Source organism: Sceloporus undulatus, chromosome 2, assembly GCF_019175285.1.
Source record: "Sceloporus undulatus isolate JIND9_A2432 ecotype Alabama chromosome 2, SceUnd_v1.1, whole genome shotgun sequence".
Classification (NCBI taxonomy): domain Eukaryota; kingdom Metazoa; phylum Chordata; class Lepidosauria; order Squamata; family Phrynosomatidae; genus Sceloporus; species Sceloporus undulatus.
In genome coordinates, this window is record NC_056523.1 from 138,174,292 (window position 1) to 138,192,870 (window position 18,579).

General features: G+C 40.4%; 1 protein-coding gene across 17 annotated transcripts in view; it reads right to left on the bottom strand.

Annotated features, from left to right (window-relative positions):
• Positions 1-18,579, bottom strand: part of LOC121921183 — a 32,930-nt gene that overhangs the window by 6,968 nt on the left and 7,383 nt on the right. For 8 of the 17 annotated variants that reach the window (XR_006101867.1, XM_042448876.1, XM_042448877.1 and 5 more), the window contains exons 3-11: positions 16,715-16,790; positions 16,211-16,367; positions 15,675-15,720; positions 10,133-10,191; positions 9,972-10,007; positions 8,630-8,682; positions 7,193-7,325; positions 3,350-3,546; positions 2,141-2,226 (exon numbers count right to left, since the gene is read on the bottom strand). Coding sequence is in view for 11 of the 17 variants with exons in the window: in XM_042448876.1 (XP_042304810.1) it covers positions 2,141-2,226; positions 3,350-3,546; positions 7,193-7,325; positions 8,630-8,682; positions 9,972-10,007; positions 10,133-10,191; positions 15,675-15,720; positions 16,211-16,367; positions 16,715-16,790 (843 nt within the window). In the remaining 6 variants the exon portion in view is untranslated. The other 9 variants (XR_006101868.1, XR_006101872.1, XR_006101871.1 and 6 more) reach the window with 3 other exon arrangements.

An 18,579-nucleotide genomic window follows, 5' to 3' on the forward strand; every position in this document is an offset into this window, starting at 1 on the left:
AATAATAATAATAATAATAATAATAATAATAATAATAATAATAATAATAATATATTTTATTTATATACCGCTTTTCCACAGATCAAAGGTTTGCTGTCAACACCTGTCCTACGAAAAATAGAGTTCTCCTGCCAAAACCCACAATGAAAGATAGCCGAGTCTTAGGTCCCAGTTAGTTCATTCTTGTACACCTACATATTTGTGAACATTCAAAGAAAAGTTATTTCATCTGATGATTTCCTGTTACTACAGTTAGTAACAGGGAGCCAGTTTGAGTACAAGACTGACTATGGACAGCTGGGTTTGAATCCCTGCTCAGAAAATGAAAACCCACTGGGCAAGTCACAGTCTCAGAGGATAATATTAGGAAACTCCCTCTGAAGAAGCTTGCCAAGAAAACCGAGTCGCCATAAGTTAAAATGACTTGAAGGCAAACAACACACAGTATGCAAAGGAATCTTGCAGCACCTTTGAGATTAACTGAAAAAGAGAAGTTACTAACACAGAGAAACGAAACTTGTGCTAAGCAGAAATCAAAACATGGAGCATGTATGTATTTCACTTTTATGCCACCTTTCTCCCAAAAAAGGGACCTAAGGCGGCTCACATGATACTAAAAGGGTGTGGATGTCACAATGGGGACCTATACTGAAAAGTCTAGGACCAGGCCTGACAGCAGTTGACAAAACAGAACATGAACTTGCTTGGCCTGACTCTTCCTATCTGTCAACCCCCAAATGTGTTGGGCTATAACTCCCACCATGCTCTACCAAAATTGGCACTTGTAACAATTCACATATCACACAAACTGCCACAGGCACTGTACTGTTATGGAACATTCTGATCAATACCTCACTGTGACTCAATTTAAGGTTTTTTAATAAATAAATAAATAAATATGTGAAACTAACCAATACATCAATTCTTAAGAGATTTGAACAGAGGTTTAATTTCTTACAGAAACTAACATGTGGTTTGACTGCCTCATGGTTGCAGAACACATCAATGGGGATACCAAGAGTATAATTTGTTTGTATCCAAGAGGTAAGGGATTTTGAAACATCCTGAGGGAAGATAGCTTGTTACCTTTCTGGTAAAATCAGTTTATATTTTGTCCATTGCTACTGGTGCTGGATTTACTGACCACTAACTATGTCTTATGACTAAACTGAAGGTCTTGTGCTTTGGACAAATGATGAGACAAAATGATTCACCAGAAAAGAGGATAATGCTCAGTAAAGTTGCAGCAATGGGTAAAGAAGACTTTTTACAACTAAATTGACTCAACGAAGGAAGCGATGGCCCAAGTTAAGGTATGAGGAGTGCTGTTATACAGGGTCACTTACAGATCTCTTTTACATTGGGTCACTGTAAGGCAAAGCCAGCTTCACAGCAAATAATAATAACAACACACTATCTTATTGTAGAAGGGTTTGACAATGTATGCGTCTCTGAGAGAGCCACCCAAAACTTCAATGTTAAGCTGCACAGATTCAGTTTACAGAGGTAGGCTGTTTACTTTTTAAGTTCTTTACACATTTTAGTGACTAGTATTTGTGAAGAAAACACCATCTTATTCCTCCTATCCACTTTCTTTCCCTTCTGAAAAGATTACTGTTGCTCAATTACCACAAGACATCTCATGGAAGACAGATGTTTCAAGGAGATTCTTAATTATTTTTTTAATCCCCACCTCCACCTCCTGCAGAGTATGGTTAAACAAAAGTTGGTTCCAGCATTCTCCACTGGAAATGCTCAAAAATGTCCTGTATACACTAAAAGCATACTGAGCTAGGAGCTTTTTAGGTGCCTTAGGCAAAGCATGCTCAGTCTTCAGTTTTCATGCAGCTTCAGTCGGATAGCAGCACATATATGCACTTGGAAGACTTGGCTCTCTCAGCATATGAACATCCAGGATGATTTCTTGTTTCAGATAAATGCACAATCCATATTCCTATGCACTTCAGAAATTGCTCACAAAAAAAGGTTGTGAACAATTATAGCGGTTGAGCTGTAGTCATTTTTTAAAAAAGATATGTAGATTAAGATAAAATCTGTTATTTACAAGGTTGAAAATGTAGGCGTGCCTTTTAACAACATTACCTCCCCACATTTTAAAAATTCATAACCAATAACTTACCTGTGGTGGTAAACATTTCTCTAAAACCATAGGTATGCCACAGTCTAACACTTCTTTGCCTCCATACTGAAAACAGAATCAGAAAGCTGTAACAAAAATAACGCAGTGAAATGAAAAACTAAGCAGTCTCCCTTCTCCATCCAGGCTCACAGTCTCACCTTTCCTACACTGATCTGGCCTAAGTAGCGCAGGTTGTACAGCAGCCTGAGAAGAAAACAGTCAAGGCAATTAGTCCAAGAAGTCTACAAATCTGCAGTAGTTACTTCATTTATGCACCACATGCAACCTTCAGGGACAGTCCAAGCTGGACACCAGAGCTCTTTGCCTTCAAAGAAGAATGTTGCTGGATGATTCTGAACAATTATGTTGGCAGATTTGACCTCTATATTAGCTGGTTGTTACTTAACTGGCATAGATGTCTGAGCATGTACATCCACATGGCTGCTTTTCACTGTAACACAGAATAAAAATGGCAACATAGGACCCTCTAAATGTTGTTGGCCTGTAGTTCACATCATCCCTCACCACTGGCCATGTTGGGTGTGGCTAATGGGGATTGCAGTCCAACAAGACCTGGAGAACCAGAAGTTGCCTACCTGTGATACAGATGCAAATGATGATCAGAAGATGGCGCCCTTCTTTTTTAAGTGTGAAGGAGTATTTTTTTAAGTATGAAAAGTGGCTATTTGCACCATGACATATGTAATCATATCAGAACATAAACTGTGCTTTGGAAGGACCTCCACAACACCCACAGGCACACTGCAGGCAGTTTTTGTCAGAAGAAATTCTAAATACGTACATAACATCTGGGGTGGACTTTCGTAGCTGTCTTGACTTTGGAGATGCTTCTTCTCACGTCAGAACCTTTCCCCATAAATTCTCTTCAGCCAGATGGAAATATTACAGAAGAGAAGAAGATAGTGCACCTTCCAAATTCTTTTCTCAGTTTGGTACTGATTTTACTTGGTCTTAAGCCAAAAGAATTCTGTGACATCAGATAAACGTTTTTGGTTGTTTTTTTAAACCTACGGCTGGTCTGTAGCAATTGGAAGTTCAAAGAAAACAGCACAAGAACCATAACATTTCACTTCAGTTACAGGCCTTGCTCAGAATTAATCCAAGCCTGCGATTTTTATTGTTACGGTTTGTCAAACCTGAAGCCTGCAACGGTTTTACCTCAGCTCAACAGCCCTGGCAGCCCCCTACCTGCCCCCCTGTAAGCTCCGGTCCTCTTTCTTTTCCTTCTGTACATGCTCATGCTGGAGCTGGAAGCGGGGGATTTTCTCCCGGAGAATTTTCAGGTAAGGCAACAGTGGCTTGTACATTCCTCCATCATGCCATTTCCAGCGGATTAGGCGGAAGCTCAGTGGTTTGCCCTTCAGCTTCTGCAGCACCGTCCCAGCCTGAAGTTAAATAGATGCAGAAGCTAGTAGGAAGGAATGTGTATTATCACTCACCAGACCCTCATTCCATTCGCTTCCAAGACCCAGTGCTTAGAATGTTACTTTCCAAAGGAACTATTCACATTACGTCTGACTGAGCACCCAAAAGATCATTACGTCTTCTCTTACATATCTTATTTCTTCTCATCACCCAACAGTTCATTACTATAGTAGTGGTGATGTGTGCCTTCAAGTATTTTCTGACTTATGGCGACCCTAAAGCAGACCTATCATGGGATTTGATTGGCAAGATTTGTTCAGAGGAAGTTTGCCACTTCCCTTCCCTGAGGCCGAGAGCATGTGACTTGCCCAAGGTCATTCAGTGGGTTTCATGGCCAAACTGGGAATTGAACCTTGGTCTCCAGAGTAATAGTCCAACATTCAAACCACTATGCCATGCTGGCTCCAATACCAAGAGAAAAGCAGGATATAAATTACATAGATAAATAAATAACTTGCTATTGTTACTGCAGTCCAGAAAGTAACTCATTGGATTACTCTTCCCTAATACGTTGTTGTTAGTATCACTACTGTGTAGGTTAAAAATACAGGAAAAGGCTCTAGGGTTCCTTACCACATCTGATTATCTTAATAATGAGTAGGCCAATCTACTTGTGCTCTTTCTTCTCCACTGACACTCACTCATTAACACAGGCACAGTGTAACAGATCATGAAGCTGCTATGTGCACTACTCGCACATGCAGCTGGCAGGGGTGTAGAAGTAGTTATGCATCCAATCTCTTTCCTGTCTCTCTCTTCCCCAAACAACTGCTCTTCATTTCATGACCAAGCTAAGCTAGCTCAAGGTACTGTATACAGAAAAACATCTAAATGTCCTCTCATAGCTCACATCTGCCTAGCCAGTCTCAGTGTGCACCCTATGCCACACTTTGGCATAACAAACCTTGCTCTCTCCATTGGCCTCTCTCCAGCACTCACACTGGCTCACTCTTTCTGTTCCTAACAGTAGATGCCATTTGTTTAAGTTGAGCAGAATGGAGGAAGGCAAAAAAGGCAGGCTTACATTTTTAAAGGTTTTTTTAAAAATTTATTTTATTGCCAAGTAAACGGAGTCTATGCCTAAACACTGTAAAAACACCAGCTCTCATCTAATTTTGGAAACTAAACAGGGTCATTTAGTGTTTGGATGGGAGACTGCCAAGGAATGCCAGGTGCTGTAGACTGTATTTCAGTGGAAAGAACCGCCAAAAGCACCTCTGAGCATTCCTTGGCTAAGAAAACTCTATGAAATTCACGGGGTTGTTATAAGCCAACAAGCAATTTGAAGGCACAGACACACATACACCACTTGAGTCTCTTATGTAGCTCATGTTTTCAATGCAGCACCTCCCACTTTTCTGTTTCTCTCTCTCCCTCATTCTCTGTTGCTGGCCCCTCTGCTCCTCAATCCTACATGACACCCCACAAAAAGGCAGCGTAAGTCAGCTACCCTTGGTATCTCTTTCTACTCCCCTTGCTCAAACTGAGTTAGAACACACCCAGTAACATGTAACAGACAGGCAAAAGTAACACTATGCCAAGCTGATGCTATTTGCCAGAGTTAGGTTTTGCAAATAACAGGTTCCTTTCAGGCAGTCCTCAGCTCTCTGTCTGCTATAAGTGTGGCACAACTGTGACTTGCTGATTTATTGTTTGGATGTTTACCTAGTGTCTAGGAACCACTGGATACTATACCTAATTGTTATTATCTATGTGAAAAATGAAGTGTCCTGCAGCAGAATGATCAGTGAACATTAAAAACAGTTGTTATTATAATTATCAATAATGATAAATATTATGATAATAATATACTTATAGGGGATATGTGTCTTGTCAGAGCCATAACTTCAAGAACTTCAACCTAGATATCTGAAATTTGGCATACTAATGTAATCCTATGAGTGAGCTACAGGGGAAGAGCTATTTGGCTTTCTAAAACCATACTACTGTATATACTCATATATAAGTCTAGAAATTTTAGTCAAAAAATTGACCCCAAAAAACCCAAGTCAATTTATCCATGGGTCAATGTAAGTACTGTACTTTAACTCTTATAAAAAGCGAACCACCCCCCTGGTGAAAGGCAAAGATGTAATCTGTCCTGAAAGCACTGACCCCCTCTGCTCTCTCATCCATCCACCCTTTAATGGATATAATTTTGTTAAGTTCTTTGGCATCGTTTCCCTTTGCTTCATCCTATAGATCCTTTGTCACATGCCCCAAAATTTTACCCTCGACTTATACATGGGTCATATCAAAATACATAATTTTAGTCCCAAAACTTGCCCTCAATTTATACATGAGGTCAATTATAGTCAAGTATATACGGTAATTAATTTTATCTAATTTAAGTGTGCCTGTTTCGACCTTGCAGTGCATGTTCCATCAATGAGTTTACATAGATGCAAAAGTTTGTAACTGATTTTGTCTGACGCCGAGGAAGAATTGTCTAGGAGTACACCTACACTGCAGAAATAATGCAGTTTGACTCCAAGTGTGGTCCTTCCATCCTATGAAATCCTGGGATTTGCAGTTTTATAAGGTCTTTAGCCTTCTCTGCCAAAGAGTGCTGATGCCTCACCAAACTATATATTCTAGGAACCTGTAGGATAGAACCCTGGCCATTAAAGTGGTGTGGAACTGTATTATTTTGACAGTGCTGATGTATCCTCAGGGATAATGTTGTAGGGATGCCTTTTCCTTCCAGGTGTGGGTCATCTGCAGCTCTCTCCATGGACTTGGTCATATCCCCTCCCCAGGTAGGCTGTAGCTGTCCACCATGACAGGTAGCATGAATGGAGGATGGTGGCAAGAGCTGTGGCTTCACTCAGATAGTACAGCATAGTTCTGAACAACCTGGATAACTGTATATCTTGGTTTAAAGACTCTGGTCAACAAGGTGTTAGTCCAAGCCATATAAAACTAGACCCTTTCAGTAATTATTTATAGGAAAGCATGAGGTAAGGAGGAACAAAATGCTACTGTGTGGAAAGAATCATGCTATCATATTATTCTGTTCCCTACACCTTCAGCCTATACTCCATGTCCAATGAAAGTGCTCACAGGACTACTTCCACCCCATTCCTCTTCGGATTCTCCTTTATAAAGTTGTTTGTTGTTTACTGCAAACCTTAGCCTTCCTCCAAGTTTCTTGACCTCTGCTACATGCATGGCATCAGTTTGACTACATGGGATTCCATAATCAGGGAATCAATTTGCTGTTCATGTATTAATTTATCAATTTCTCTACATGTAAACAAAATACATTGGTGAAAATTAGCTACTGATACTATCAATTTAAGTTTCTGATTTTCTAAATAATAATAATTTATTGTTATAGTCAGCTTAACAGAGAGAACATGAACATATCTAATTTTTAAACCTCACACAAAAACACAACACAGGTTTTTTTCTCCTGGGCCTTTTTCAATCCTTCACCCATCTCTCATCATGATCTCCAGGTCAAACACCAGAGCTTTTGTTCTGCATGGTTCCCATAGCAACTGTGCACAGCTATCTCTTCTGCTCCTTCTCAGGATCTCAAAGTGAAGTATCAGCCTTCGCTTCCCCTGCCACCCCCAGAGATCAAACTGCTCCCTTCCGTACCTGCCCATTGCATGCATTCCTCAGTGAAAATCCATTTATTTCATCAATGACGTCTCCAACCAGCACAACCTCATCTACCTCTGCCTGGCTTTGTGGAAGCACATCTATGATGAAAATCCGTCCATCTAAGTATCTGTGATGGGGGGGGGGGAGAAAAGAACACCCTCTGAAGAAGTATTTTACTCAAAACACTAGGAGAGTTCTAGAGCAGTAGTTCTCAACCTTTAGTCCTCTATTTGTTATGGACTTCCAGCCAATTTGGCCAACCATCAGGAATTATGGAAGCTGAAGTCCAAAACATCTGGAGGGACCAAGCTTGGAATTTACTGTTCTGGAGGGTCTTGTGAGAGCGCCATACGTGGCCCCTCAATGCTATCTGTTTGGCAAGAGACAATACAACTTCCGTTCCAACCTCAGGTGTCCAAAGAAAGCCTTGTCAAATTGGAGTACATTTAGAGTAGGAATGGGAAGGTTTGACAGGATTAATCCCACACTGAAAGCCAGTTATGGCTGACACACAGGGTGGGTGGGTTGTAGGGCTCTGTGGCCAGCTGTGCCCTGTGGAATTCAACTATAGATTGGAACAGTATTTGTAACAGTAAAATGTTAGCAGTTAATCATTACTTTGTGAAAGTAACCTATTTTAATATTTTAAGACCCTCCTCCTCCACCACCGATGCCCGGTGTTCTGTTCAACCTGTGGAATTATAAACATCATCCAGCTGAGATAGAGAGAAAGGCCTGCCAGCTCCATCAGGGATGGAGCCTAGAGTAAGATGCAGAGCCCTCCCTGCAGTCCATCTGCCTTGATCCAGGCCTCAGAGGGAGAGAAGAACTGCTGGACCTGATCTCCTTCCCCACCACCATTCCCTTCTCCTTTTGTGTCATGTCTTTTAAGTCTAATTAACCATTTCTAAGCTCCTCTGAGAGCCTTTGTGAGTGAAGAGCAAGGTATAAATACTCTAAAAAATACTCTAAACAAATAAATAAAAGAGTAACATTACTGACACATGGATTTTTTTTTTAAATGGCTTAGAAAAATACCACCACAAAACCCCAACAACCTTCAAACAAAGTTTTAGACATAACAAAACACTAGGAATCCAACCACTGTACCAAGCTGGTTCTCTTTTATACTCTTCTATGGGTGCAAAAACCAGTCTCAAAATACATAATAAAACTTGGTGAAATCTCTGCACTAAGGCTGAGGAATGGAATACTATTTCAAATGCTGCAGCACTGCTCTATGCTGTTTCCCATCATTGCCAGATGCAGAATACAAAATGCAACACTAAATCAAGTTGATGCACATTGTTTAACGATCATATCAGTTTTCAATGACTTTCCCTTCCAGGTTGCCTACACACAACTTTTTAAGAGGATGAACTTTGTACAGAAGGACAGTAAAGCAATGCAGGAGAGTGCCAAATCCCTTACCTGAGCACCATTCCAAGCTCCCTGCAGGGGACAGTGTCGTAGGTCACGCACACCTGGAAAGCAGGATTCATCAGTGCGGCCCCCAGCAAGCTTGAAGAAATCCCCTTTCACTATGCACAGCCTTAGCAAAGATGAGGCATTTTGCTTCCATTAAAGAATTTACTTTTATCTACTTTATGAAGGAAAGCAGTGAATGGCCCTGAAGTTTAGAGTTTTCCATTTAACCATTAAAAAAGATAACCAGGGCGATAACAGGATGAAGCAATTGCAATCACTGCTACATGGAAGGACCTTTGGGTTCTATGGCAGAATTAGGGATCCTTTGGACCTCCAGATGCTATTGGGCCTCAACTCCCAAATGCCGTAGTCTGCATGGTCAATGACCAGGGACTCTGGAAGGCCTGGATACCTGGAGGGCTCCAGTCCTTTTTTAGGTGAACCACTCATGGATGTCTTTACAGCTGGGATTAAAATGATCTCTGATCTGCTGAACTCAGAGGTTTTCAGCCTATAGGAACATCCCGATTGGAATCTTGCATTGTTTTTACTATATATGTTTGTGTTTTTTAAAAATCAACTACACTAGGCTCATACTGGTCCAATCTGAAGCTGGTTTGGAAAATGTGAAAGTACTTTCCACAGTAATCATCCCCTCAGAAAGGGTCACAAACACATTTACAGGAGGGTACACATTTCAAATTGTCTTGCTTGTGTTGAAATGATTTGTCAGTTATAAACTATGGCCTAGCTAAAGCCAAATCCCTCTCTTAACAGGTGGCAGCTGATGTCCTCCATGTTGGTGGGGCAGGTATCTGTTCCAGGTCTTAGTCCAAATTTCAAAGGAGATATCCAAAATCCAGAACCTATATGGAGGCCAGAGTTCAGCACCTTCAATAGTTCCTTTAGAATTTGGACCAGATTCTTAGACAGATTCACTGGACCTGAATCTTTATGTACATTCATTGCCTCACTAGCATCAGAGCTACCACCTTCACTGCCTCTAATTTTAAAATACAATTTATGTGTTTAAAAAATAAATTCAACTGATGACTATTTTAAAATACCTCAAGTGGTGTCTATCAAAACACCTAGTATTAAAAATTGAGGGAAAGCCGTTTGGAATCCTTAGGAAGCAGCCATGACAGTTAAAATGGAATCACAGTGCTACAATAGTGCTAAAAAACAAAACAAAGCTCAAGCTTAAAACAGAGGAGCCATTTTGTCTTGTGCTTTTGGCGTGAAAATCTTTTATGGCCATCACCATCTATAAAACAGCAAGATGAGAAAATGTTATGAACCAAGCAAGAAGAGGGCACTAAGAAAGAAAACTAAAACCTCTTACCGGAAGTTGCCAGCTTTCATCCAAGAAACTGGAATTCTATAAAGAAAAAGTACAGCAAACCATGAGAGGCAAAGTCAAAGGTTAAAACAGAGATCATTGTACATATATTACATAGGAGAGACTGCATTAAACTTTGGTCCTAAAGTCATCAATTACTGTACCTGCATATCTAGGGAGAAATTCATTTCTGTCACCACAAGCATCAGAGAAAGGAAAGGCTCTGGAAAAGGAGAAGCAAGGTCACTGTACAATCCCTGATCAGCTTTAGAGACTCCTTTATCAGCAGTGTCATAGCAATACTGGAAACACCATAAAAAACTGGGAGACCTCACATTTAACCACAGGAAGAGCAGGCCCTCCCATAATAATATCCAAGCCTCTCTAAAGGCAAACAATGACAAAGAAAGGCAGGTTTCTAATCTGCATTACTCACTTTTGACTCACGGCTAATAGAAAGCAGATTAAAAAGGGTAAAGATGCCAGATTCTTTAAAAAAAATCCCTACAAAGAATGGTCAAGGCAGTCCTCACTGGTCTTTTGTATGATGCCTGAATAGATGAAACATGTGTTCACACATATGAACACAAGGCATGCAGATACAATCAAGCCATATGTAGGGGAGAAATTAAAATGATGAGACTAGAAATTATACACTAGCTATTATACATGACTGTCTGGTATCTATAATGGTATAGGACTTGCAGCTTTGGATCCCAGAGTTAGGCTCAACACTTACCACTCCTCCACAACTTCTTGGAAATCCTAGGAAGTGATCATTGTAATTCAGGGTGAAAAAGCATGGGGTCCTTTCATACTGCACAATTACAGTGCTATGATTTCATTTTAACTGCCATGGCAATGTCCTATGAGATCCTGGCATTGGCAGTTAAGGGGGCCTTTAGCATGCCCAGCCAGGTAGCTCCTCAGGTGCCTCTGACCAAACTATAAACCCCAGGAGGTATACCTTGGTGTGGTGCCATGGCAGTTAAAAGTGAGATCCCAGCACTATAATTATGTATTATGAAAGGGCTCATGGTTGCAGACTGAGACCCACTGTCTCCCTGCTTCATTATATTAGTTTATATGTGGCTTCTGTGAGGCTCTGAGATATCCAACTGTCCAAGGATTTAAAATATATAAATTTGTGGTCTCTTCCAACTCTATGATTCTATGATTGTATACTGAAGAAGAGATGGTTTAGGGTTTCTCATCTCTGCAAGCGGATTATTCACATCTCATACCCACTTCATACTAAGAAACTCAGTCAACATACTGCTTTCTGTTCTTAACATTTATTTCCTCCATGTGGTTTCTTGTAGGGAATTTGACACCTAGGAGTCTTCCATGTTGGACGTAAGTCTGCCCAAAGGTGCAGGGGGAAAAGAAAAATACACTAGAACTCTTCCCACTACCACCACCATATATAAACAGCCTGTTGCTATGGCATTCCAAAGAAAAATAGGTCAGAAAATGCCAACTATTGAACCATCCTCCATTTGCAAAAGGCATGTTGATTTGCACATACTTATTGTTGCTCACAGAAACACAAGTGCTTCTATAACTCTGCAAAGCATTGCAGGCATAAGACTCTCTGTCCCACCTTGCTCTCAATGATAATACTGCAGTTGATAGTACAGACTTAACAGCTAAGCAGCAGTTGTGACTTCTCTATTTTTTCAATATCCATTTTCCTCAGTTACTTATTTGAACGTTATCCATATTCATAAAGGAAAAAATAAGTGCGAATATCTTTTTTAATCCCCCAATTAATCAAACCGAAATAATCAAAGATTATCATACTTAACTTCTTACACTAACAGAATTACAAATTCAGCAGCTTTTCCATTAATTTTCTTAATAGAATACTCATTCCAAAACTATATACAGGCTGAGTCTCCTTTATCTGAAATACTTGGGGCCAGCAGTGTTTTGTATTTCAGAGTTTTTCAGATTTTGAAATATTATCATATACATAATGGTAGAATTCAAAGATCTAGCCATGTTAGTCTGTAGAATCAATACACAGAAAGATCTTGTAGCACCTTTGAGACTAACTGAAAGAAAGGAGTCAGCAGCATGAGCTTTTGTAGACTACATACATATACATGCTAATATATCTTGGAGATGGCACCCAAGTCTAAACACAAAATTCACTTATGTTTCATATACATATAGCCTGAAGGTAATTTTACACACAATATTTTTAATAATGTTGTGCATTAAACAACTGAATCATCAGAAAGCAAATGTGTCAGTATCTCAACCACCATCTGACTAGTTTTGGATTTTGGAATAGTTTGGATTTCTGAATTCTGGATAAGAGAGACTCAATCGGTACATGAGCTGGTTAAACTTCAACTTTTATGGATCAATTCCAAAGACCCTTTAATAATAATAATAATAATAATAATAATAATAATAATAATAAATTTTATTTATATACCGCTTTTCCAAAAGATCAAAGCGGTTTACACAGAATTAAAACCAGTTACAAACACATCATAAAAATAGATAAAAACCAGTAACACTATATACACTATACAAATCTAAAACAGTATTCAATAGAGTGAGGCAGAGTCGATGGGATCAAAATACACAACTTCATTTTCCAGAGGGGAAGGCTTGACTGAAGAGGAAGGTTTTAAGCCTCTTCTTAAATGTTTCCAGGGGGGTGATAAGGCGGAGCTCCTCGGGAAGACTGTTCCAGATTTGTGGGGCCGCTACTGAGAAGGCCATCTGGGATGTAACAACATATTTAGAAGGTGGGATTTCCAGCAAGTTCTTCCTGGTTGTTTGGAGTGTGCGGGGCGGATTATATGGGGAGATGCGGTCCCTCAAGTAACTCGGGCCCAAGCCATGTAGGGCTTTATAGGTAATAACCAACACCTTGTAATGTGCTCGGAAGCGAATAGGCAGCCAGTGCAGATCTTTCAGAATAGGTGTTATATGGTCAAACCTGGAAACACCAGTGACCAATCTGGCTGCCATATTCTGTACTAGCTGAAGCTTCCGGGCTTGGTACAAGGGTTGCCCTATGTAGAGCGCATTACAGAAATCTAAGCAAGAGGTTACCAGAGCATGTACCACAGTTTCAAGGTCCCTTTGGCCCAGGTAGGGTCACAATTGGCATATCAACCGAAGTTGATAGCAAGCACTTCTGACCGTCGCATCCACTTGAAATGTCAACTGTAGAGATGAGTCCAGAAGTACTCCTAAACTATGAACTTCGTCCTTCAGGGGAAGTGTGACCCTGTTCAGAACAGGTGGATAAACTTCCTTCCCCAGGCCTGGGAATCCTGTACTATTAAAAGTCACCTTTCCAACCAAACTTGTCCTATCCAAACTTAGACCCATACTTGTTTGCTTGTTTAGTTCCCCACAATGGCTTACTCATCTTTGAAGGGTATGTATAAAAATATACATTTCAATGGGCCCGTACAGACAGGCCAAAATAAAGCTGCTTCGGGTCACTTTGGAGGTATGCTGTTTAAATGATGCATGTGTCAAGATGCCAGAAGCTGTGCCAAAGCTGTGGTCCAGTCCTTAGGACTGGAGTGTGGCTTTGGCATGGTTTCTGGCCTCTTAGGATGCATACATCATTTAAACAGCATACCTCCAAAGTGACCCAAAGCAGCTTTATTTTGGCCTGTCTGTACGGGCCTTATAAATAGAACTTCTTCTCTTGTAACTCAACAAAGTAGTTTACTGCAGTGGTGGGCACTTTAAGTTCTGCAGTTCAATTAAACTGAGCAGGGCTGTTGATAACGGAGTGACAGCAATTACTGCTACTATTCCTTGGTACTCTGTAGACCTTTATTGTAAGAACACCAAATAGTCCATTCCTTTATTAGTCTGAACAGGAAACTATTGCAGGTACTGTACATAGTCCCAAGTCCCAAGAGGGTGAAGCTGCCTATCCCAGAGAGATGTATGGAATATGGTTCCCACAGGAGAAGGGAACACGGAACAGTGACTGGATTCCACTGCTTCCATCCACTACTATAAAAACTACTTTGAGAAGATTACAATACAGCATGTGAAGCAGCTTTCCTTATCCATGGACATGGACAATTCTAAGGAAAATGAAGGATGAAGGGCTAAGGAGTCACAAATTGTCAGGGCTTGGACTGTGGGCAGTGATATGAATCTGGGAACCAGGAGTAAGGAAACAGCAGGAAATAAAGCTACTTAAAGGTATCAACATGGGCGCTTTACAGACCGCCCAAAAGGGTGGTCTGCCGGCGCCTCCGTTTTCGCTGCCAGGAAGCCTCAGCCTCCAAACGTCGAGGCTTCCCGATGGCTGAAAAAGAAGCCCCAAAAGAGGCTTCTTTTGGCAGTGCGCTTATGACGCTGCAAGGCGCCAATGGCTCACTTGCGGCGTCATAAGTGAGCCGCGACGTGTGGATGCTAAGAGTCCGCGATGTCAAAATGGCGGCACCCATGTGTATAGGGCGCCACCATTTTGTACGTACTAGGTACGTACTAGGGTTAGGGTGTCCAGAAGGGACGCCCTTTCGTAACCCTAGTATGTACCTAGTACGTACTTTTTGCCTGTGCGGAACAGGCCACAGAAAGAACTGAAAATAATTAAAATTGGTCATTTCTAAATGTAATGAAGTAACAAATACTGACTTGTGTTTGTTCATAAGTAGCTGAGCTGTGTGATGATCTTCAACATAGTTTTAGACCTTCAGTTAGCCATTGTCCAATCAGAAAATATTTTCCACTTCAAAAGGCATATATATAGAATACATGGGCTAGCTGGAGGTTAAGGACTGTCAGAATCACCCAAGAACATTACACATGTAGATTGTTTTAATGTAGATTGTTTTAATGTAGTTGTAAATTTTAATGTAATTGTAATGATTGCTTTTCTGTTGATGTTTTATAATGTTGTACACCGCCCTGATTATATAGAAGGGCGGTATAGAAATAAAATTTTTATTTATTTATTTATTTATTTATTTACATACACCAGCTGGATATCACACAGATCATTGCTGCAAGACAATCTGTCAGAGTACATCTGTCTTGCCACAATATTTATAAAATGATGAACAATGTGCAAGCCAGGAAAAGAGGGTGTCAGAAAGAGAAAAGCAAAACCAGTGGGAAGAGAAGCATTTAACTGACTAAGCAGATGCTGAGATAGTGGAGAGGACTTTCCACAGGGAAAAAAAACTAGGTGGTGGTGGTGATGGTGGTGGGGAAATGGAAAAAGAAAAAAGGGGGAAAAAAAGAAAATCAATTTTGGAATATTTTATTTTAGCATGATTCAGGAAAACCTGGGCAAAAATGTTTTTTCCCTTAATTTTTCCATGAGCCTTTACATCTCTATCCATGACTCAACATTCCATAGCTTCTTAGAAGGGTGGTCCCATTATTTTTCAGTGAAGGAAAAAGAACCAAGGAATTTTGTGTGGCAAATTAAAGACTAGGACCTACATCAAATTACTAATCCCAGACCAATTTAATTAACAAACCTGTACATAAGTGTTGATTTAGCTGGTAACCCATTGATTCAATGGGATTACCCTCAGTGGGAGCAGCAAGTGGATTTTGGCCTAACAAATGTATGGTAATACAAACTTTCTTGGTTTAACAGTTCCACTTCATGAGATCCAGTCTAATGAATGTCATGTAATCCTTAAAATGCTGTGAAGCACAATGTGATAGCGTTATAATGCTGTTGAGGAAACTCACCGGAAAAATCTTCATTGCCCAAGATAGAGGTCAATGGATCATACCACTGAAATCAGATAAAAATACACACAGAGACACCAACCTAAATTAATTGATCACAATAATTTATGTGGTTCAGAAGAAAGAGACAATTATTAAAGCTTACATAGAAAAGTAAGTTTTACATCAGGTTTGGGATTTTAGATGTAGGAGATCAAGGTACAGCTGCTACTAGCTTTCCTCAAGCTGGACTAAAGGTCTTACTGCCATTGTTTAAAAAGGCAGTTATATGTTTTTCTTGGTAAACTAAAGTTTTAAAAGAACATTTATCCTGATCTTTTCTGGATAAAGTAAAAAAACAACAATGCCTTCAAGACTGCAAGTATGTGGATTCCATCATTTAGATATGAACAGGAGTGCCATACAAATCAGGTATTTAGCACAGCACACCCATTTACTTGCATGCCACAACAGAAGTCCCAGAAAAATGTTGAATTCCTTTACTATTCAAATTAACTGCTCCTTCTTAATTTCTATGCATTGTTTATTATTCCTACCTCAGACATCCTGGGAGATTTGACCAACTGCTGAAGAGCAACAGCTAGTAACTTGCCATTCAAAGCAAGACGCAAGAAGTACCGTCCTCTTCCTTGTGCTGTCAGCAGCTTCTGACATGAATTAGTCTTCTCAATCATCATTGACAGATGTGGCATGCTATAGGGGGGGAAAAGACTTTGTTACCACGAACTCCGCTTTACATTTAAACCTTGCATTCACTGTCCAGAAGTATTATTGAAGTCCTTTCAAATGAGGAGGAAACCCAATGCACTTCCTGTGATATTTTCTTTAATACTTCTCATGGAGCAGGGCTAAGAATTCTGGGAACTGTGAATTTCCCTCCAAAGTGAAAAATCACCTTTATTTACTATGGTTCTTTAAGACTGATTTTTAAAAGAAGAGACTTTAAAAGTGGGATTTAAAGAAGAATGGTGTGGGGTAAAAACAACAGCAACAGAAGACTATATTCCCCTTCGAATAAAATGCTTCTACAGACCACCAACCTGTGAGGGGTCTCCTGGTTTGGGAGCTGTTCCAGCCAGTGCCAATAGTCCTTCCTTTTGAATCCCAGAACTGGCTCTGAAGAAGACAAGACAAGTTCCTTTAGAAAGAGAGGGATGTGTGGCATAATACACACAAAAAATAGATGGGACCCTTGTAGGTTCTGAGTGGTGGCACAGGGTCTTGTTCTCTACTTGCATCAATAAAGTGTGCCTAGAAAAAGAAATTTTATAATCAGAGCCAGTATCAAATGTTCAGCATACATACCTGTTTGAACCTGCAAACTGGAATTAGACTACACACCAGGAATGGGCAACTAAGGACTGTGTGGGATACACTGGTTCAATGGGACTCAGCAGGGCTGCCTCTCCATTGTCATCCCTTTGTGTCCCACCAAAATCCATTGCTCCCACACAAGAGTAGCCAATCATGCCTCCTGAAGCCTCTGGAGTACAGTGGATATTTCACAGCATTTTGACACCCTCTCATCTGATTTAGGCCTGTACAAGCTTTGCTTAGAAATCCAAAGTGGCCAAACAGTCACTTCCTATCTTGGGGAGGGGAGGTCATGGAGGCTCAGAGTCTCCTGAAAATCAGGCAAAATGGCCAATTGTGCATTCAGAATGCTACAGGCCACTTTAAGGTGAAATATTTTTGGTGCGTTGAACAAAAATAGCCTTGGGGTACAAGTCCTTGGGCTATACCTTAGCTACTTGTTCTGTTGTTGTGAGGTGCCATCAAATCAGCTTATGAATGTGAAACCCTCAAGATCCCCAGTCCTCAAGAGCTCTGCTCAAGTCTTGCAAACTCAGGACTATGGCTTCTTGAATTGAATCAATCCATTGGTAATATGGTCTTCTTTTTCCTGACTGCATTCCACTTAATTTTAATGTGGTCTTCTCTTTTCCTACTACCTTCCATTTAATTTTAATCTTCTTCAATGAGTGATGTTATTTCATGATAGAACCAAAGTATGACAGCTTCAGTTTAGTCATTTAAGCTTCTGGGAAGAGTTCAGGCTTAATTTCCTTCAGAAGCCATTTATGTATCTTTTTGGCAGTCTATGATGTCCACAGAACTCTTTTCCAGCACCACATCTCAAATGGGTTGATTTTCATCCTTTCTGCTTTCTTCACTGTCCAGCTTTCACAAACAGACATAGTAATTGGAAATACTCCGGAATGGGTTAATTTGATTTCACTACCTTTCTGTGGCGGTGGGATTGCATCCTCCCATGAGACAAGAGTCTATGCAGAGGACAGCATTGCTGTTGGCAGGATCTCTCAAGTCAGGCAGGTTTTTGCTGAACAGCCAGACTAAATGCACCAAACATTCAAACACCATGAGAAGTAACTGGGAAAGACCAGTAATAGCAGAAGATCGGTCAGACACAATGGCAGTAGCATTCTGTCTAAGTCTTCTTATTACAGCACAGAAGACAGCACTGGTAAACTACTTCTGAATGTCTTTTACCCTGAAAACCTTATGATGAGACTCATTTGTTACACATACACAGACAAAAGATGGGGAACCTTCAGATTCTACATGCTGCATCCCATGATGCTTCACGACTGGCTAGGCAGGTTAAGGTTGATGGGAACTGAAGCTTAGCAACATCCTGGAGACACCAGGTTCCCTAGCTCTGGTGTAAACTGTTGTTACATACAAGACATTAATCAGTCACCCTCCTTGGACACTATGCTCCAGTGGTGGCCTGCATTGCCACAGGTCACCTTCCTGATGGACAATTCAATCTCCAACTTATGTTAACCTATGTTGCTTTAAGAAGTTTTGCAAAATATTTTTGAAGGTGCCCCAAGATCTCTCTGCATTACAGAACTGAAATGATCACATTTAAAGAAGCCAA